General features: G+C 52.5%; 1 protein-coding gene across 2 annotated transcripts in view; it reads right to left on the bottom strand.

The window, feature by feature from the left end:
* Positions 1 to 130: 130 nt before the first annotated feature.
* The window catches only part of CFDP1 (craniofacial development protein 1), a 49,706-nt gene continuing 28,705 nt past the window's right edge, over positions 131 to 21,131 (bottom strand). The window contains exons 6-7 of one of the 2 annotated variants that reach the window (XM_015873826.2): positions 3,338 to 3,496; positions 131 to 783 (exon numbers count right to left, since the gene is read on the bottom strand). In XM_015873826.2, the coding sequence (XP_015729312.1) occupies positions 693 to 783; positions 3,338 to 3,496 (250 nt within the window). In that variant the 3' untranslated portion in view covers positions 131 to 692. Of the gene's footprint in view, positions 784 to 3,337; positions 3,497 to 10,144; positions 18,161 to 21,131 lie in introns of those variants that run through there. The other variant, XR_004308652.1, reaches the window with a different exon arrangement.

Genomic DNA, 21,131 nt, shown 5'->3' with positions numbered 1-21,131 from the left:
ATGGGAGGACGATGGGCACGCAGGAACCACGCAGTGATTTCCACAATCATGGTCATGCGTTTATAACAGCAACCCTCAGTTTCTCTGCCCCTCTGCTTCCCAGAGCAGCCAGGCTGTGAGCACACAGAGCACCAGGATGGAATACTTTATTCACGTGAACAGACCCCGGGCTGGCCTGCCTGCTGCAGCTGCTCTCAGCTTCTCGATGGAGCAAACAAGGGAGGATTTCTTCATCGGCTTGCTTCAAAACCCCCAGCACCGTCAGACCCCGCAGACAAGTGCAGACAGTTCAGCTTTGTCTGGGCAAGAGCGAGGAGGGGCAGGGGAGGCTGCAGGGCTGGCAGAGCGGGGAGCAGGGCTCCAGCCCCGCAGCCTGTGCACGTGCAGCAGCCACAAAGCCTTCCTGCAGCCCCTCACCACCACACATGTCAGCAGAGCTGGATTCTGGTCAGCGTGCAAGCACGGCAGCACCCAGCGGTGGCAAAGGATCGGCACCATGGGGCTGCTCCCGTGAGCTGCCAGGTGATGGGACCCTTGCAGCACACCCTGCCCACTGACAAGCACCCTCTCCAAACATTACAGTAAAAGGAAAAACCTGCTGGGATGTGCAGGCTTGGGTAGAGAATATGTTCTGTGCCCGGTGGCCAGGCAGGGGCACAGGGCCAGTGGGACCCCACGGCCATCCCCGGCCCTCAGGGCTTCATCCTGCTCAGTCTGATGTCACGCTCAATCTCAAACTGCCTGTGGTCCACGCGCTCCAGGAACGCCTTCCTCTCGATGTACCTGTGGGGAGCAGAGGCAGAGATGGTGTTAGCAGCACCTATGGCTGGAACACGGGGACCCAAAGGGACGGGCAGAGGGAAGGGGTGGCTGCCTCTGCCCTCCCGCTCCATGCACCAGGCATCTACTAAGCACTGCAAGGAAGGAAGCGAGCACAAAAAGCACCTTGCTGCTTGTTTATGCCGTGCAGCTGAATTTTAATGCACTTTGCTGCAAACCCTTGCCACGGACAGCCCGGGGCTGTCGGGGCTGTGCTACTAATTAACCTACAGAGGGAGCGAAATTGCAATTCAAAACAGGAGCGGTAATTGAATCATCACAATTGTTTCGTATTTGTTCTGCAGTGGCAAACACTGGGCTGTCACCACAAGGTCATTGTGCTCAGGCCCAGCTCAACACAAGGCACGCGAGCCGCTGTGTCTGGCTCATTCCTGCCTGCGAGCACGACCCTGAGGAAGGATCAGCATTGCCATGCCCTGCCATTCATCCCAATTTGTGTCAGCAGCTGAGCTCCCTGCGTTGGTCCCCGGCAGCAACCCTGCTCACATCTCAGCCCTCCCTGTGCTGACAGAAGTGGGTCAGCTCCTTGCTGCCATGCCCAGCTCAGCGGCACCACTCGGTGCCACCAGGACCATGCGCTGCCCTTGGAGGAGGCTCTGGCCACCTGAACCAGGCAAGACGAGTGGAACGTGTGCTGAGACCCCTGCAGCACAGCGGCTCAGGAAAGGCGTTGGGGGAGTGCTGCTTCCTGTTGTCCCCACGAGTGACCTGTGCCTGGGGGCAGGACAGGAGAGGCCAGGGGAAGGAAGCTGGGGGGGGGGTGTGTGTTCCATTGCATATCACAGTATCACAGCGCCTGGGCACATTGGTTTTTCCTTCCCCCTCCTTGGCTCAGCACAGACTGCAGGCACGGTCCATGGGGCAGCCGAGAGCAGAGCCCTCTCAGCAGGAGACAGTCCCTGGATAGAGGCTCACTCCAGGGCACTGATGCTGATCACAGGCCAGTAACAGCCAGAGCAGGAACCTCAGTGTCACCCCATGGCCAGAGAACAGCACTGTGGGGGGAGCAGCAGAGTAAATCATCAGGCACAGAAAGGGGCAGCTGTGATGAAGTGCAGGCAGAGGGGGTGCACCCTGTGGGAGAAGAGGCTGCCCCTGCTAACAAGGGCACTGTGAGGCTTCCCCAGGTGCCTGCTGTCCCCTGCCACTCTCCATCCATCACCAGGGTGAGCCCTCAGGCGCTGCCTGCTGGGCCTGCCCTACAAAGCTGGCCCCATTTGGAGGCTGCTGTACATTTCCATTTATTAAAGACATCAGAGTGACAGAGTGAGCCCACTGCATCCCTCCCCAGCTCCAGTCCCTCCCTGCAGAACCAGGACAGGTCCCTGAGGTCTGACACAGCCTGGGTCCTGCTGCAGAGGAAAATGGGTTTGGGACTAAAGATACGAGGGGTGGGAAAGCAGAGACGAGGGCAGGTGGGTGCAGGTGGGGGCAAGGAGTGTCCCCCCACACCTCGGGCACCATCAGCAGAAAGAAGGGGTGGTGGTGATGCCATGCAGTGGGGATGTGGTGTTTCAGCAGGGACACAGTGCAGATGTGCCTGTCTGCAGGGCAAGGCGGGGAGCAGGGGTCCATAACGCCCGCAGTGCTGCAGTGAGGTGGTGCCCTGCTGGGCTGAAGGGTCAGAACCGCTCCCTGCGGTATCCTCAGATGTGTCAATGATTGCTCAACTGATCATGGAAGGGGCAGAGGCTCTCAGCCTGCCTAAGAAAGCAGCCGTTATAAAACACCCATCTGAAACCCTAAACCAAAGCTGTCAGAATGCAGAAGCTCTGACTTTTTCCTGCAGACAGAATAAATGCGTGGCTAGATAAGAATACACTTTGCAAGATGTCCACTAAAGCGGTTACATATTCCCAAGCTTAGCAAAGCACTTGCAGTGGAAACGCCACTTCTGATCTTACTGTCCTTCCCCGCAGTGCATGTTATTAGCTTTCTGCTTTATTTACAGCATCGTCACTTGCTTTTATGACGCCTCCATTAACTTCACTGGCGTGAGCATTGCTTGGTGCACACATCCGATGCCCAGAGCTGCCATCATCTGTAACGCACCTTGCCAGCTGCTCTGGGTTTGCATACATTTAAATGCAGGAAGATGCAGCTGGAGCATGCCATTGGAGGAGCAGGACGAAGCCATTCCACCCCATTGGAGACTTGTTTCTTTTTAAACAAAACTGGGCAAAGGCAATCGTGTTTCCTTGTGGAGAGCTGCGTTAGACCGGTTTGGGCCAACAGCAGGTGAGATAAGGAGCAGGCAAGCTGTGCGTCAGCTGGGCTCAGGGTCACGAGGCTGTTAGCAGAGCGAGAGGAGTCTGCCTGTACCTGCCGCAGGCCTCACCTGTCCTCCTGTAATGCCTAAAGCAGCTTTACGTACCCCTAGAATAAATTCTTAAGAAATCCCACATGTTTCCTGGACTCTCAGTGGCACGCGATGGGTTCCTATGCATGTGGGAGTGGTGGGAAATGTGGCTTTGTGGTCAGATCCAGCCCCTCTTACCCGTCTTTCCCTCGGTTGTGGATTGCCAGCTCCTCCACGATGCCCTCCTCCTCCTTGAAGTTCTCCCAGTCCAGCTTGGACTTCTCCAGTGTGCTCATCTTCTGCTTTTTGGAGCCGATCTTCCCCAGGAGGCCGCTGATACCGCTCGGCCTCTTCACCCTGCAGGAGACAAGGAGCAAACCGTGCTTCAATACAGGGGGCCAGCAATGAGCAGCAGGGCTGAGACACGCCATGTGTGCACACGGTGGCCTGGCTGGTGGTGAGCAGATGGGCAGCAGCCCCAGCAGCTCCAGGCAGGGTCTGTCTGCCCGCAGAGCCCACTTGGCCGCTGCCCTGGAAGCGTCGAGTTCATTACACGCACATCTTGAGTGCTGGCTTTTTTGTGAAAGGGCTTTTTCATTTATCTTCTTAAGAGAACAGAGAGCTTTCAGGCCAAGAGAGATCATTAAATCATCCGGCTTGACCCCTTGTATACACCAGGCCAAGCCATTCCACTGATCACCTCCGTGCTAAGCCCAGCTCTTTGTCTTCGGGTTAAAGTGTTGTTTTCTGGAAGGGATCCAGCCTCAGTGCGTCACTAGTGCTGACAGCACATCCAGGAATTAACCATTTCGGCATTAGGTTCCAGCTCACCCTCAAATAGCTTTAGATTCTGGCTGCTGCCATTTGCTCTGAGCCCAGACACCCTTTGGATCCCAGGCTGCTCTCATTAGTTGTGCACTCAACACACCTATGTATTAATTTTGTTGTGTTTTTGACAGCTGGAGCTCTTTGTACCCCCACTGAGACACACTCTATCCCAGCCCCTACACCACTTCCAAGCTTCTGTCCCCCTGCTTAACGTTCCAACCTCCTGTAAAACAGGAGGAACCAGAACCCACCACCAGGAACAGTCCTCTGCATGCAAACCTGCTCCTGGCCCATCTCACAGGATCACATAATGGCTGGGTTGGAAGGGACCTCCAAGACCCTCCATTTCCAATGCCCTGCTGCAGGCTGGCTGTCCCCACCAGCTCAGGCAGCTCCATGGAAGGGCTCTTTGGGCAGCAGTGCCAGCACCTCGCTGCCCTCTCATTGAGAAATGTTCCCATACAGCCTACATCCATCCCACAGGCAGCCCCATCCCATGACACACCACTCGCCGTGCGCTGGGATCCCACACTGCTCCCAGCTCCCAGGACCACCTTTGTCCTTCCTCCCCTTGTTCATAGAGGGCTGAAATCCCACCCCGCGTGCCTGGGCCCCAAAGCTCGGCTTTCTGCTGGGAAAGGCACACAGAGGATTGGGGTCAGCAGGTCGCTGCCAGGGGAAGACAATTCTCAAAGCTTGGAAGCAGCAAAGCAAACTTGCATTAACCCCTTCTTAAACCAGCCTGGGAGAGGAGGGGGGGAACAACATCCGTCAACTCCTTGTTTACACACATTCCAGAGATAGCTCCACGTCTGCAAGGCCTGTGCCTCTGCAAAAAGCTGAAGAGGAAATGATTCTCGTTCCAGAGAGATGGAGGAATGTGGGGAGGGGGCCCCAGGTGAGCGGCAGGCGGCTCCCCAGGCAGCAGCAGGCACATCCTGCCCCCGCATCCAGAGCTGTCCTTATCGCATCATTAGTGTGGTTTATGCTTCCATCATTTGCAGCCCTCCAAAGCAAAATAATTCCGCAGTTTACATGGAATTAAATCAAAGAAAATAACATCCTTGTGAGCTTCAGCCAGAAGATTCACAGTGCAGGAATGGCTGGCTGCGGTCACTTGGGGCTGCAGCTTCCTGATGTAGGTATATATGGGGGATAAGACCCTGAGTTAAGGGAATCTCAGTAAGCTCTGGGTCTGTGGGAAGAGGAGCAGGAGTATCCCAGGGCCTGGCCCTCTGACTTATTCTGGTCTGCACACTGCAGGGGAGTGTGCCCACAGCCTACAGGGACATGGGGCACACGGGGGGCTCTGCTGTTCAACTTTCTCACATGAACGCCCCATTGAAATGTCCACACCATCATCAAGCAGTAACAGAATCGTGGGATCATAGGATGGTTTAGGCTGGAAGGGACCTCAAAGCCTACCCAGTTCTGTGGGCTGGTGCCTCCCACCTCAGGCTGCACAGGGCACCATCCATGGCCTTGGGCAACTCCAGGGATGGGGCACCCACAACATCTTTGGGCAGCCCCTATCTGGGGCAACACAGCTTCATCCTCACTCAGCCCCTATCTTCCCTTACTCTGTAGAGCACGACAGCTCCAAGGATCCTTATCTACAGGTCACTGGGGGAAGAAAAATGGTGCAAGAGGCCCCGGTGCTGTGAACAGGATAAAAATGGAGAGATCTGGACCCTGCAGCTGGGACTGCACGCGAGCCTTGCACAACTACCAGCCCTACTATCAGATGAGCACTCAGGTTGTGAGCAGAGGAGGTATGACAAACAAGCAAGACCAAACAAACATTGGGCAAGTGTGCCCTGAGGTGCTACCTGCCGCTGGCCAGGCAGTGTTTATGTGCAGCAGCTCACTGTGCCCTGGGCCAGGAGCTGGCAGATGGAGGTTATTTGAAGAGAATCCAGGGGATGGAAGACAAATGCCTGCCACACTTTGATATCTCAGATTGTTTCCAATATGTTGCAGAGGCACTGATTTGTGCAGATAATTAGCGCTGTGTGCAAGGCAGCCACAGAGCGATGCAGGAACTGCCATGGGGCTGTGGGCTTCAGCAAGTGGCTTAAGGATGCACTGAGACAGACCCAGGGAAGCACTACAACCAATCCAACCTGCACCCCGGGCTGGCAGGCAGAAGCTCTGTAACATGAGGTATTCCATATGTTTCTCAGGGCAGAGCTAACTTCTCACCTTGATGCCCTCGCTGTGGGAGAATTGAGGATGCAGAAATAGGGGCTATGCCCTCGGCCATCTCTGAAATGGGTGAGAGCCTCTGCAAAGCACAGCATGCACTGGGACAGCATCTGGATCCCTCTGGGGTGTTGAGGTGCAGGATGCAAGGCTACCGCCTGCTCCTGAAATGCTGCAAGCTGCCGTCAGCACTGGGATGGGCTGCTTTTTCCCTGCAGCATGGCTGGGCCAGCATGGCCTGAAGCACGTCTGCTGCAGATTCCTCGCTCATCACCCCGAATAAACTCAGCAGCAAACCTGGGGGTGGGAATTCCTACACCCGTGCCAACATGAAGTAAATGAGAGACATTAAAGTCCAATTAAAAACTTGCTTGGCCTTAAATGCCTCATCTGTTTAAAAATCAAGTAACGGGGCCTGATTAATTGCATTCATTGCCAGCACGAGGAATTATTAGCCTTTTTGCACTCATTAAGGGTATCTGCTGTGGCATCTTTAATCACCAAGGCATTTAAAAGAGAGAAAGTAATTTGCTAAGACATACTGGATCCAGGGATGGGAACCAGGACAATTGCCTATTGAGGACACAGAGCCACGCTCTCAATTTCCACAATTAAAAAGTCCCCGAGCAATAGGAGAATGGGAGAATGCTGGTCCCTGCAAAGTGACTGACTGACTGACAAAGAGAGGGCTGCTCTCCTCTCTGGATGCAATGAGGCCAATCCCACCCATGCTGCAGGTTTGGGGTCTCCATTGGCCTCCCACTCGTGCGAGTTTTCTTGTTATCATTTTGCAGTAGCTACCCAGAACAGCTCACTCCCTCACTTTCTGCAGCAGTCTTTTATGTCTTTGAAAGGGTTTCACGCCTGCCTTGCTCAGCCTGCTCTTTCCTAGACTAAACAACGCCCGTTCTTCCAAGCTTTCCTCATTCCTCACCACTTCCAGCCCTCTGACCGCACTCGCTGCAGCGAGAAACGCAGCGTCCAAACCAGGGATGGGCTCCAGCTGCAGGGCTGCTGGCAGCAGCACCAGGAGGAACGCCTCGCATGCCTTGCACTGCATGCAGCTCCTCGCCCAGCCCACTCTGTGAACAGCTCTGTGACACCATTGACTCATGTCAAGGCAGTGATTCAGGGAGATTTGTGCATGCACTGTTGCCACCAAGGTTGTTACTTCCTTCCTTGATGCATGGGGAGGATGCCTGCTGCCCAAAGGCAGAGCTTTGCACCGCTCCTGTGCTGCTCCTCCCACGTGCCTGCATGTTTCATGGGACCACATGAGCTGGAAAAGGCCTTCCAGATATTGAAGGTTAGTCCAATATCAGCGTGACCTACTGCACCCCATCACAAAACCATGTCCCTTAATACTATGTCCACATGTCTCTTAAACACCTCCAGGGCTTCCAATGCCTGACTCGTATCCTTCGACAGCCTATCTCAGACATCTCTGCATGCTGGCCTCTGCTGCTCACAATGCCCATCCCACAGCTACTGAGGAGTAACACCTGGAAAAGGATGTCCTGTCTTTGTGAAAGATGTGTCTTTAGGGGAGTGTTCCAAGCCAGGCTGGATGGGTAACCAGGCTGGATGGGGAGCTGGGCAGCCTGATCTAGTGCTTGATGTAGGGGTCAGCAGCACTGCCCAGGGCAGGGATTGGAACTAGATGATCTTTGAGGTCCCTTCCAACCCAAGCCATTCCACCAGCCTATGAAGTACTTCTGGAGAACAGACAGCAGCTGAACAAGCACCAGTCAGCCAAGCAAGAGTGAGCCAGTGACAAAAGAAAGCAGGCAGTGACCAGTGACACTGCACATTGTCCCATCAACAGGGAATGAAGGGTGCTCTACTAAAGGCGCCAGGAGCATTCCCTGCTCCCCTTTTTGGAATCACAAGCCCTCTACTCTTTGTTTCTGATGGTTCCCTGGGAGTATGCAGACTGCAAAGCCTGCTGCTGCTGCTGCTTGGATCATTCTATGGACAGCAGCTTCTCTAGCAGAAAAGTCTTAATACATAAGAAGCAAACACTGAACACAAAATAGGTTGGTAGTGATGTTTAGCCAACAGCCTTCTTCTTAAGGAACATTTATGGGAGATAGTGCAAGCAAACACATCTAAGAGCACAGTTACTGACGCACACAAGCCATAAGAGCAATGCTGAGCAAGTTCTCCAGGTTGTCATCACCAGCTGTGAGCTGTGTCTGTGGCTGGAGGTCACCCCAAAAGCTCTGATGGGGGGACGTAGGTGAGAGACTCACCCAGCAGAGAGAAGAGCACAGAGGTTTGAAGATATCTGTTCTGCCATGAATGGCTGTGAAGCCAAACAGTATCCCTTAACAGCAGGAAATGGTTTTCATACAAACTAACCACAGCTGGGCAACTAATGCAGCCAAGAAATACCTTCATTTTAAGAAGTGGAAGATTCCTACCCACTGCAGCACGGACTGCCTGTCCCACTGTCCTCCCTTCAAACCAAACCGTGCATCCTGTGAGCAGAGTGCTCACTGAGGACTGCCAGCAAGGACGCACCGACAGCTCTGCAAATCAAAGCACAGCTGAGAAGACGTGGTTACCACTGGCATGCAGAAGCCACAGTGATGCGACAGGCTAAGTGCATGCTGGATGCTGTCCTGGTGAGGTGGCTGCAGGCCACTTGATGCTGGTGGTATCTGCAGCCAAAGATAAATCAGTGGGGAACGGATGGTGTCACGTGGCAGTCCCACCTCCCAGCAGCAGAGAGCTGCAGGCCTGTCCAAGGGCAATGCTCTGGTATGCTGACAATGGGTTTATTGCTGGATTTATTATTAATCCAGCGTGGTGAATTTATGTGAAACTTCACAAGCGGCACAAAGTTGCTTTGTTAAAGCAGACTGAACCTTGCTTTCATGATGGAAATGTGTTTCAACATCAACTTGCGACCAGCAGAACCAAATAGGTCTCCATGCACACCAAGATCAGAGGACTGATGGATGCCGTGCCCCTCCATGGGCACCCAAATCAGCACAGCACCTCTCTAGCAGATGCTGGGGCTGGAGGCTCCTTCCATGGTCTGTGGAGTTCATGTTCACCCCCATGACGGCACCCAGGAGCTCGCTGGCTCAGCCAGCCCCTGCCCTGCAGGTCCCCTTATCAGCAGGAAGACCTCATTAGGGAAGGGACTGAAGCTTCCTGCTGGGGCCCACAGCCTTTGTGATGCTTGTGGCGCTGAGGCCACAGAGCTGGAGGAAGCACGGCGTTTTCCTTGGGCCTTTCAGACAGAGTTGCTATGAGGTTGTTGTCAATGAAACAGGGCTGTGCTGATGGGGCTGGGCAGCACGGGCTGCGTACAGGCTGTCACCGCGGGACAGGGCACAGCAGCACAAGGCCCCTCTGTACCAGTGTCCCTGCAGCTGCCCCAAGCTGTATGGGCAGAGCAGAACCAAAACCCAGTGCCCTCCTCATCAGGGTGATGCTGGGGAGCCTGCAGCTGGCTCCTGCCCAGCACACAGCACAGATGAAGGCTGTTCCAGCAGCACGCTCCTCCAAGGCACTGCAGCAGGGCCAGCCAACGACGTTACAGTATCAGCGGATGGAGCTCAACAGGAGCCTAATTGAAAGAGCTGCAGCGTTCAGCTGACTCCTGATGCTATGAAGACGTTAACGGCTCCAAGCCAGTGCTAAGCAGCCCTGTCTGCCTGTCTGACAGCTCCAGCACTCAGCTGACGGATGGGAACCCTCCCCTCAGGACTTGGTGGGCAGCCAGAGCCACGGCCCCGTCAGCACCATCACCAAGGCCAAGTGCTGGACAAGCTGTCCCTTCCCAGCTGGAGGCTGCAGCTTCCACCAGGGAGGTTCAGCAGCTTGAAGAGTGATACAGAGCAGAGCTGCTCCTGCCATTGGAGACAGGGACCTGGTTTGTCTGCACCGTGATGGAATGTGAGCACTGACCTGGCCACATACTGAGCATGCAGAGACTCTGCAAATCCACCAGCATACACCTACCTGTGCCTTGCCCTATGGGGACGCACCGTCTGCACGCTGACCGGTCCCTGAGTGCATTCTCCATGTGCTTCCAAGATTCACATTTACTGCACTGTGCAAAACCACGGTGAAGCTGAGCTGATCAGCTTATGGCAGCCAAGTGGGGGAAGAAAAAGCTAAAAACACTCGTTAAAATCTTTTCAGCTAAAACATCAGAACTCCCCAAACTGTTCTCACGTGGATCCATTGGATCCTGCTGAGCACACCGGTGCCCATATTGAGGCACAGCAATAAGAGTGAATGAACAACTCCCAGCACCCGCAGCTCCTGCGACTGCGCTGAGCTCAGCCTGGAGGTTTCAAATAAAACAACCATGGCCACAGTGCTGGGCTGGGATTGAGCACATACGGCTTTTTATCTTAGAAGGCATTTGTTTGAGAACATTCAGAGCTGCTGGAACCGCTGGCCCTGACATGATTTCACCGTGAGACCTTAAAAACGTCGACATCTTCAAACGCAAAAGGACCCGCAGTCACAAAACCAGCTCTTAAAAAAGAACAGCCAGAAAATAACTGCTGGTGACGGGAGGAGGAATTCTGCCTCCCTTTGGAGGCCGGCTCCTTCCCCTTTGTCTAACAGCAAACCTTTTGTTCGGGCTCTCTCGGTACGCAGGGAATGTCTCACTGCGTGGACCTGGATTTGATCGGCACAGGGGCTGCTGCAGACCGTGTGGAGCAGTGCTGCTAATGGAATTGTTCCAGCACTAACGAGATTGCACTGAATGCGTGGGGATGGCGGAGCAGCCGGGGCTGCTGGCAGATTGCTCCTTATGGTGCCAGGCACTCCAATAGCCTGAGAAAACTGCCCCTCCAACAACACCGGACCCCAGGGTTCTGCACTCAGCCCCGTCAGCTTCCCACAGCAGCAGGCTTTGATCAGAACTGGGTGAGAAAGCCAGACAGGAGCAAGGAGGGTCTCCCCCTCCCCCAGCAATTAATCCAACAGCTTTAAGCAAAGTCCCGATGAAAACAAATAGACCGCCTTCCACACGCAAATGTTTGCAAAGCTGGGCAGCCTGGGACAGGGGAAAGTTCCCAGGAAATTAAAGGAGGGTGAGCAAGCATCCGGGCATTCTGGCACAAATGTATCGCTGTAATGAGTAACCAGCCTGCGCCACCCAGGGCAGCGGCTGCTTTGCAGTGTCATGCAAGGAAATAAATAGCACGACTATCATATATTAACTTCCAGTGGGAAGGCTGTCCTGGCAGCACATGGGCCTACAGGGAGCCATAAACATTTGGGCACTGCTACGAGCAGCCATAAAACAAGAAATTGGACTCGATCGCATTTAATTGCTTCAGAGAAGGGCAGCATCAATGGTGTGTCCATCAGTTACCTTCCCCTCCATGGTGCTGCCCCGACACAGACCAAGAGCTGGCCAAAGGAGCCCACCAGGGCGGGCACTGCAGGGGCAAAGTCTGGAGGGAAGTGCCCTCAAAGGTTTTTGCTGTACAGAAGCTGAAGTCCAGCCTGCTGAAAGCAATGGGAAGTTAACCAATGGAAGGATGCACTTTGCTTTTTTAATACAGCTGATGGCCACAGCAACAGCTCAGTAACAAACCAAGAGACAAAAGCAGAGAGCCCAAAGTGTAGAGAATATGAGAAAATAAGATTGTCTTGTTGGTTCTTTCTCCAGGGTTTGGCTGAAGAGCTTTGACTGCCACTTCTGAGCCTTTAAGCTTTGGCAGCCGCACTTGGAAGCACTGCCTTGCTCTTCCCAGGGATCCACCTGGCTGGAAACAGACTGCCAGACCCCAAAGGGACCCAGGTGTCACCTCGCTCTGCTGTGCCCTTCTGGCTGGAGGGCAAAGAGGATGGCTGGGCACCTCCTGCACAGAGCAGCAGGTCTCATGGTCACCATTCACCCACCAAAAGCTGCTTAGGAAGTGGAATGGGGACACCAAGAGCCCAGCCAGGCTCTTGGTGACACAGTGTCTCTGGCATTCAGTGGTGAGAATCCCACAGCCTCTGCACGGGAGGATTTCCCAAATCCTGAGTGACCCATCAGCCACTGAGGGCAAAGCAGATGTGCATGTACCATCCACCCAGGACCAGCAGCGTGCTGCTGAATGAAGACCAAACAGACTCCCATCCATGTTCACAGCCATAGCGAGCAGCTCTGGGTCCCCAGCTTTAGGATAGGTCACCCAGCCCTTCTGTAGCAAGGCTTCTGTCCCAGGGCCACAGTGCAGCTCAGCAGCACCGAGTAAGGCAGGCAGGCTGCCAGCAGAGGCTTCGATCTCCTTCAGGGAGCTGAAATAGTTACATGGTAAATGCATTAACCATGGGAACAGCTTCCCAAAGGATGTGGTGGATCCCAAATTGTAAGTCTTTCCATTGTGAGTGGATGCCTCCTTGGAAAATGCAGGCTGCAGCTTGACCGTAAGTGTGCAGGGAAATGCTGTGACCCCAGCATGGGCACCCAGCAGGGACAGCGTGCATCCCAGCTGGGACACAGCCACCCCAGGGCTCCCAGGGCACACCATACCTCCTCCTCTTACCTCATGGCTTTCAATGCCTAGCTCTCTTCAGGGTCTGCTGCTAGAGATTTGAGGAGTCAATTAATACCAAATCAAACCTCATCCATTCCTTCTAGGAAGTCCCTGCCACAGCAAATCATTAAGGTTGGAAATTACCCCTAATACCATCTAGTCCAACTGCCCTTCTCTTCCCAACCCAAACCCCTTCTGTGAGCACAAAACACAAGCAGGGTAAAGACCTTGCCAAGGGAAGAAACTCTCACATCATTCTCATCTGAGAAAGGAGCACAAAGGAAAGGCGCCAGTAAAGATGGTCACATCTCTGGGTCAGGAGGAGCTGGGAAAGGAGCACAGAGTGCCAGTGCTGCTTTTTTATTCTTTTAACTTAGCCAGCAGTTGCAGAATTTGGGCTTTGTTTAAAGCCTTTTGCCCTCGCAAAGGAAACCTCCTCCCCTCCTCCTTTCCCCTCCCAAAGAAAAGGCCACCAAAGTCTGTGGGCAGACATCCTGTAATGTCACCTTACCAAGAGGTGGCAACCTGACTCAGCTCAGCCAGCAGCTCCGCTTCCACGTGGGGCTGCAACAGCAGCATGTGGCCCCAGGCTGATCCCTGGCTCAGGTCACAGCACCAGCAGCACAGCCCACGGGCTCCCAGCAGCATGGTGGGGGGAGCAGGGAAAAGAGGAGCTGGATGCTGGGGTCAGGCAGATCTCATTACTCCCATTTACTTCCCATGCACATTGCTGCATGCAGAAACCTCCCTGCAGATGCACACTGCACCCAGACCACTTTTCAGCGCTCTCCCTGTGACATGATTTAGTACAAGGCACTGCATTATCTGTCTGGTCAGAACAACCAGAGGCAGACAGCACTGAGCATGAGGCACCATGCACTAAATGCTGCTTTCTGATGGCTTTTCTACACCCACCTCAATTTATAGATTAATCTGCTGCACCAGTAATTGAGGCCATTGGACGGGTAGCATGTAAGAGTACCATTATAGGGAAGGCTGGAAACCTGCTTGTGATTTACCAAATCACTGCTAGGTCTCTACAGGCTTGGGCACTTTGTGAGGGGCAGGTGCTGTGCATCAGCTGCATTCTCTCTTTGCCCTCATCCAGGTTTAATATCAGCAATAAAACACCCCCTGCATTAGCTCTAATGTAGCAGAGCACACACCATTCTCCTTCTCATTTCTCCCCTGCTGTGTGGTATCATGGCTTTGGGCTGCTGTGCATCAGCCAGTTGAGATGGGGGACAGGCACCTAAGCATTGTGAGCCCTCTCCATGCCCCACAACAAGCAGGCTGCTGGGGCTGAGCCGTGCATAGCACAGCAGGATTTGCATAGGGAAGGAAGGTGCCTGCCTATGCTCAGAGAGCCCCTCCTTCCACACCGCCCTTTCTGACCCCAAATCAAAGCACCAGCAGCAGCCTTCCCACCACCCCATCACAGAGCGTGGCAGCTCCCAGACCCCCCCCGTAAGTACAGCTTGGTGAGCAAGAAGCATTTCTTCAGCTGGCTCTCAGCTTAGTCTGCTTCACAACAAAAGGAAGCTGCAATCCCTCAAGGCTCAGATTTTTCCAAATGGAGTAAACATACACAAACATAATATTTGTATGCACAGTAATTGGGCCAAAGGATGCACAGGCAAGTGGGTGGCTCACCGGTGGTCCTGACGTGCGATAACATGCGTGCAGCCCTGGAAACCTCCAGCTAAGAGCCATAGCTCCAACCTGACTGCACTGCCTTTGAGATTAAAAAGCAGCCTTTGTTGTCTGCAAGATTAGCATTTCAGAAAAAAAGCACATTCCCAGCCCAAGGGGCTGCTCCTTAACCCAAAACCTTGGCTCCCTAACGTCTGAATGATGCTCTGAGCCCCACATTCATTAGGCAGATTGTATTTGAGCGCCCTACGTGCAGCTGATCAGAGCATTATTCCTTAAAGGCTTCATAAGGCAAGAGTGCCTCGCAGAGAGCAATCTCGTTTAACAGCCAATTAGCAGAGATGTGCTCTTCTGAGCTAAAAAAGAAGAAAAAAGAGGCTGTTCCCTCAGCTTTCTTCTGCTTTGACTGTTAAACTGAGGCAGCAGATCACTCCTGCAGCCCATTGCTTCTGGGACATGTGTACGACTTAGCCTACAGCTTCATTCCAACCTTGTGTAAGACCACCATGTAAGGACAGTGATATTGATGATAAGTACATCTCTTTAGGCTAGAAAGGGACCGGATAGACTCAGGAGACAAAAGGAAAAAAACCATAGCTGTTTCCATACAAAGCACTGCCTCTGGATGTGAAATCAGAACACTGGAAACTACAATCCCCCAATAAATTTCCCTGGAGGATTCGGATACCCAGACCCCATCTGTGAGCATCTGAATCTCACCCTGGGGGCCCTGATGGAATCTCCTGCCGCACAGTGAGGAGAATAGAGCTGCCCAAAGCCCAGTGGGCAGCATGGTGACATCATGCAGGTAAGAATCGGAGCTTCTATCTCTGTTATTGCTACACTAACTCCAGACAGAAGCAGCATCAGCAAAATAATAAATTCCGCTGCAAGAAAAACTGACAGCTCTCACCAGTTAAATACATGCCCACAGGCACAGCTTAGATGCAGGATTCTTACATTAAGAACAAAAATCCCCTTCACTTTTTTTCTCCTTTGTAGTGGAATCCTCCAGGAGCACCTCCAAGGTGGGGTGTGTACCTGAGCAGAGCTCAGAAGAGCAAAGCCTGCATCTGTAATGTCCCAGGGAGCCACTTCACAGGACAACTGTTGGTTTAACCTGGCTCTCCTGCTTTACCGGGCTGAGGCAGACCTTCCCCTGCTGGCTTCCTGACCTTGCACATCTGGGTGAGCTGTGTGATGCACCGGGCACTTCTTTCAGAGCTCAGGGGAGGAAAGGATGGCCCGAGCACAAACACATGAGCAGAGGGACCAAAGGTGAAGGCGGTACCAGGAAAGGTGACCTAAAGGCGTTAGCTCTCAGGGTTCAACCACTGCAATGAGCTCTTTTCCATCTCAGGAGTCACTCGAGAGAGCAAGGACACAGCTCTGGGATACAAAGAGAGGAAGCAGCAGGATGGGAGGCACCTGGTGCACCTGGCTCCCAGCTACACCTCCCCAGCAGGATGATGTCCTCCTCACCTTGCGCCTCTTGCCATCAGGCTGGCCCTAAGGCTGTAACAACTGGATAAGCCTAAAAAGTAAAGGAATGAAAGCACAGCAGAGAAAATCCCTGGCCTGGATTAGGTGTGCAGCTGAGCTACTGGTACTTCCACAGCACCCCAAGGCTTTCTCAGCCAGGCACAAATACAGGCAGGGTTCAGTGCAGTGAAACATCAGACAAGGAATGCTTCTGCAGAAGAACACAGGTGGCTCAGTTTGGTGGCATGGAGCACATGGGGACTGCTGTACCCTGCTCCACCTCACCCCAAGGCTGCCTCTCAAACAGCCATCCACATCCCATCCTTCAGCTCACAGCAAAGCAAGCATCCCAAGGCACCAGTGCAGGCTGTTATGCCATACACAACAGCTCACCACCAAACTGAACTCCCTTGAAGTAGCTCCATTGCTTGCTGTGACCTGTTGGCGTGGGGCTGGCGGGGTGCTGGCTGCTGCTTTGGACTGTGTGGGAGCTGCTCACACCCTTCTCCTGAACAGGGGCAGAAGCTTTAACTCACACTGGTTTCTACGATCACCATGACTGTATGTTTTCTTATTTCTAAGACTGCACAGCTACTCCAAGGAGAGCAGCTCTGTTCCTGCAATACACTGCTGCCTTTGAGGGGACACGAGAGCTGCTGGCTTTGTTTTACACCAGGTCCCAGCAGCACGAGGCTAACAATGTCCTTTCCCAAAAGGGTTTGTCAGCCAGTGGAGACAGCAAGAGCAAACGACTACGGGGATTTTTCAAAGCTTCTCGCATTACAGGCACTGAGAAGAGATGATCCTTCCCTTTGTTGCTCATATTTAAAGCGTGCAAAGCCCCACGTATTTAATTCCCACGTACATCGCTCAGTCTCTTGCATTGCAAGCCAGGCTATGTCATGAGAACTCCAACACGACACATCCTTACCCATCAATTTTGGGAAGTGGGGCAGGGCTGTGGTAAGCAGGAGCCCAAGAGGGTCATGGTTTTACTCCCTGTGGGATCTCCCTACCCCCAGCCCACACAGAGGAGGCAGCAGGGAAGAGAGGAACATGCTGCTGGATGCTTCAGCCCCTCCTCTTTTTCCTAGCTGCAAAGACAAGGTTCTTATTAAAAGATAAAGAAAAACCCTTTCATCCTCTACGCCCAGACCTAAATCTTTAAATACCTAGTGAAATATAAGTAATTGAGATGTGCTGTTAGCAGCTGTGGGTTCACTCATCCCTTTCATGTTTGCAGACAGAAGCTGAGTAGGACTAAGGGTTACTTAACTTAAAAATGACAAAGTTTGATCGTTGTGCCTGGCAGTGAATATTAAAAGCAATGACAAGATTGACATTATCTAGCTGCATTGTAGCTCCTATTTTTTCCCCATTTAAATGCTCCACTCCTCACTTCTTACTGCAAAGACTCACGGCAGGCACACACAGCTCAGGCTGACCTGCATTGAAGCCCAGTGTTCTGGGTACTAAAGACAATTAAAAGGGCTCAGCTAGCAAAGCTGCACAACAACCTGAGAACAAACATGAACAAAAGCCTTCCTTGTGTGTCATGTGCTACACATATATCCCAGGCTTCACAGAGGACCTGCCTGACTTGGGAGATGTGAGGCGGTGCTGCTAAGCCACCTCCTCCACCTTTTGCAGCCTGTCCTCTCCTCTTGGAAGCAACAGTATGGCTGCAGAATGGAACTGGAGCTCTCTGCATGCTCCATGAACAGCATTCACTGCAGGTTCTGCCCAGAAGGACGACAGATGTTTCCCTGAATGCACAGAATCCATTTTTTTCCTACAGCTAAGCTACTACAGCAGCTAAGCAGCCCGAACTGAATGAGTGGTGGTTAAACAAAACAAGGGCATGCAACTGAAGAAGCGAGCTGCCAAGATGCTTTCACCCTTTAAGCAGAAGGAGAAAGCACTGCTGCCTGCACAGACTTGCTCCAGTGCCCAAATTACTCTCCCAACAAAACCCACACGTTATTTCCAGCTTGAGTGCTTTCAATCACTGCTCACAGCTGCTCTGCTGTGGGCTGGGCTGTGCACCTCCCTCCTCCGAGAACGACATTCTCCCGCAGAACACTGCAGGCTAAGGTCAAGTCCTATCTTACACCATGCTCTCTAATCCAAAAGCAGTACTCCAACTCCCACGTTCATTAGAGCAATGGCACGGCCACGTGACCTTACGACAACTGGTGCTGGAGTAACAGGGCAAAAGCCTTGGGCTACTCAAGGCCGAGAGGATCCTCCAGCACAGAATGAGCTCAGGCACTCGTGCAGCTGCTGCCCTGAGCTCTGCAGGGAACGTGGAGCCTCTCAGGGGGTTCCCTGTAGGCTAAACCTGGGCTAGCTGCAGAGCAAACCTACACAGAGCTCATACAGGCTGGCAGCCCCACCTGCAAGGACACAGCTGCACTGCTCACACCTCTAAAGTAGGGGTACTCTTGCAGTGCCCCAGGCTCTGCTGCTCCATCCTGCAGGGATGCAGGAGAACCATGGGCTGGTGCCACCAGACCCCAGTGTGTCTCTGAACTCACCTCTGCATAGTGCCTCAGGGAAGGGATGCGATCATTGCAACTCTGGCCACCTCTTGCTACTTTTTTCCCCCCTTGTCTTTTGAAGAAAAGGGACATTTGCTATCAGTCAACCAAGAGGAAAGGGTTTTCATCAGCAGATGCTCTCCTTGGGCGTCGCCATCAAGCACAAACTGAGGTGCTTGCTCAAAGCAGACAGTCAGGCATTCAGAGCAAAACAGAGCTGGGCCTGGCTGCTCTGCATGAGGATATTGTTTTATTGTACGTGAAAAAAGGTAATAAAGTCCAGCACTGGGCATAAACAAGCTGACTGTACATAATGGATATTGTTAGGTGTCTGAATAGGTCACTGACTCAAAAGAAAGTTCAGCTCCACAATGCAGGTCTTGGGCTCTGCCCCTCTGAATACCCAGCAGAAAGCATCCCCGCACACACACCCCATGCATTCAGCACAGCTGGATCTTTTTGTATTTCTCACTGTCCATTTCCTCCTGAATTTCGCTAGTTTCCTTCCATTTGTATTATGAGCCTTTGTTCTTTCTCTGCCCTCTTCCTCCTACTATTTAGAAACATACAGATGCAGACTAAGGGCAAGGAAGCAAGCAGAGTCACAGCACGTTAGAAAAACAACTTTCATAGCTTGCACCTACCCATTCAAAAAACACGTTACAGCAGCATTAGTTCTGCATGGAAGCAGCGATCCCCCTGTGTGTGCACGAAGTAGGACCCTGGCAAACTTCAATGACAGCCACAAAGGTTTGTCTATCACACACAAGTTAAAACAGGTCCCTTCATGGAATTAATTTCATCTCAGTATTTGCTAGTTAGAATTGTATCATAGAATGGCTTGGGCTGGAAGGGACCTCAAACATCTTCTAGTTCCCATTGTCAAAACCTTTTCCACGAGGCTCTTCTCCAAGGCCCCACTATGGTGGAACATTCCACCTTCTATCAACAGATCTCAAAGCACAGCTGCAGCCTGTGTGGTACTTATCCCAGCCTGTAACACAGTGTAACTGGGACATGTCCCAAGCAACCAGTCTCAGCATCCTCACAGCCTTCCAGCAGAGGAGACAAGTATTCATGCCTTGGGTTTAGGTCTGATGCTGACCACTTTCTCTGTGGTCTATAAGGACTGCCAGCACCCGGACAAGTGCAGCTGCTGCCCTGGACAGACACACTTCATGTTGTACCAGTTTCCTACTTTGCTTTCCAAGTATTCAGAGGCAACCTGTGTGCACTGTAACTAGCATAAGGACTTTGACAGCACTTGAGACTACCAGAGCTGTCAGCTCCTTCAGCACTAATAATCACCTGTCAAAAACGCACAGCAGACTGGGGAAGAAATAAAAGAGGAAATGATTAAGCACCTCAAGCTGTAGCCAAGGCAATCAAGAAACTGAATTCAGCTGCTTTAATAAGTACCTTTTAATGCAACATGTCCCTCCTCCTGTGCAGGAGCCCTACGGTGACTCCACAATAGCTGTGCCTGTGGCTTTAAATTTGCTAACAAACAGCCTAAGCACTCATGCACAAGATGGATGCCGGGGAGGGAGAAAAGAGAAAGACTTCAGATTACAACCAGAACAGCATTTGTCACTTGCTGTAGATGGTGTGAGAGGCAGTTTCCAGGCTCTTGGACTCGTGAAGAATATTTTCTGTTCCATTCCTGATGCGCTTGGCTGCTTTCTGCCAAAACCTGTTTTAAATCCATTCACGAAACCAGGCCGAGCCAGCATAACTTTAAATTCTCCTGGTGGAAAAATGGCACTGAGTGTATTTCTGGGAATGACAGACAGCTGCCGTTCCCAGAGCTGCCACGTGAAACACTGCTCCCTCGCCACCGCCCTCCTCAAAAGCCACTTTCTCCTTGGCACATCACCTACATCATCACTTCTTGCTCTACAAAGAACACAGAAACTTGATGAGATTCCTTTTCCTCTTCGCATTAGCAGCACTTGGCCAACCCAGCCAGTCCTTCATTGCTGCCGTGCCTGCAGCTGGTTTCATGGGGATTGGCAAGATCTGGTTTAGGCACAACAATGAGCCCTGGATAACCCAGGCTCCAGCATTGCTCTGAGCAGCAGGGACAGTGGGAAGGGAAAGGAAGACTCACCCAGCACCATTTACATCCCCTGTTCTCAGCAGATGAAGCACAGCAAGGCAGTGATGCATTCATGTAGCATGGAAGAACAAGGGAGATGCTCCCACCAGGAGCTGGGTGCAATGGCTCCAGATCTGGTCCTGTGTCTCAGAGCTGGGACGGTCTGAGCAGAAAGTGGGAGGGATCTGGGGAAGTCCCATGTAAGGCACAAGGACCCCATCCAGAAAGACCATGCAGGGACCCAAACCTGCAACCAGCCACACGCTGCCACTCGGGCCCATCAATCACCCCACAGCAGATCCCAAGACTCCAGTTCACATGAGTTTAATCCTATAAGGGCAGGGGCCACTGTGCTACACAAGCCATGTGAAGGACGCAGCCTTTCTCCAGAGATCTGGGGAGGAAATCCCAAACACTTCTCATGGAAAAAGCAGAATTATTCCAGCATGTGACAGGAAAACCCTCTTTTCCAGTGTTTAAGTTAAGGCTGTAGTGGGCTGCGATTTTTTATGAAGCTTAAGTTAAAGGACGCAGTGACTGCTAATGAAATGGGCACCAATTCTGTTACAGCAGCAACATTTTTTGGCAGAAGCATTTTAAACCTACCCTCCTGTTCCATGAACAGCAGCAGCAGAAATGGAAGGACTGCTGAGTCAGCTCCTGCTTTGGGCCTCACAATGTAC

Source organism: Coturnix japonica, chromosome 11 (assembly GCF_001577835.2).
Source record: "Coturnix japonica isolate 7356 chromosome 11, Coturnix japonica 2.1, whole genome shotgun sequence".
NCBI lineage: Eukaryota > Metazoa > Chordata > Aves > Galliformes > Phasianidae > Coturnix > Coturnix japonica.
Note: the sequence above shows the minus strand (reverse complement) of the source record. Positions and strands in the feature narration are given on the sequence as shown.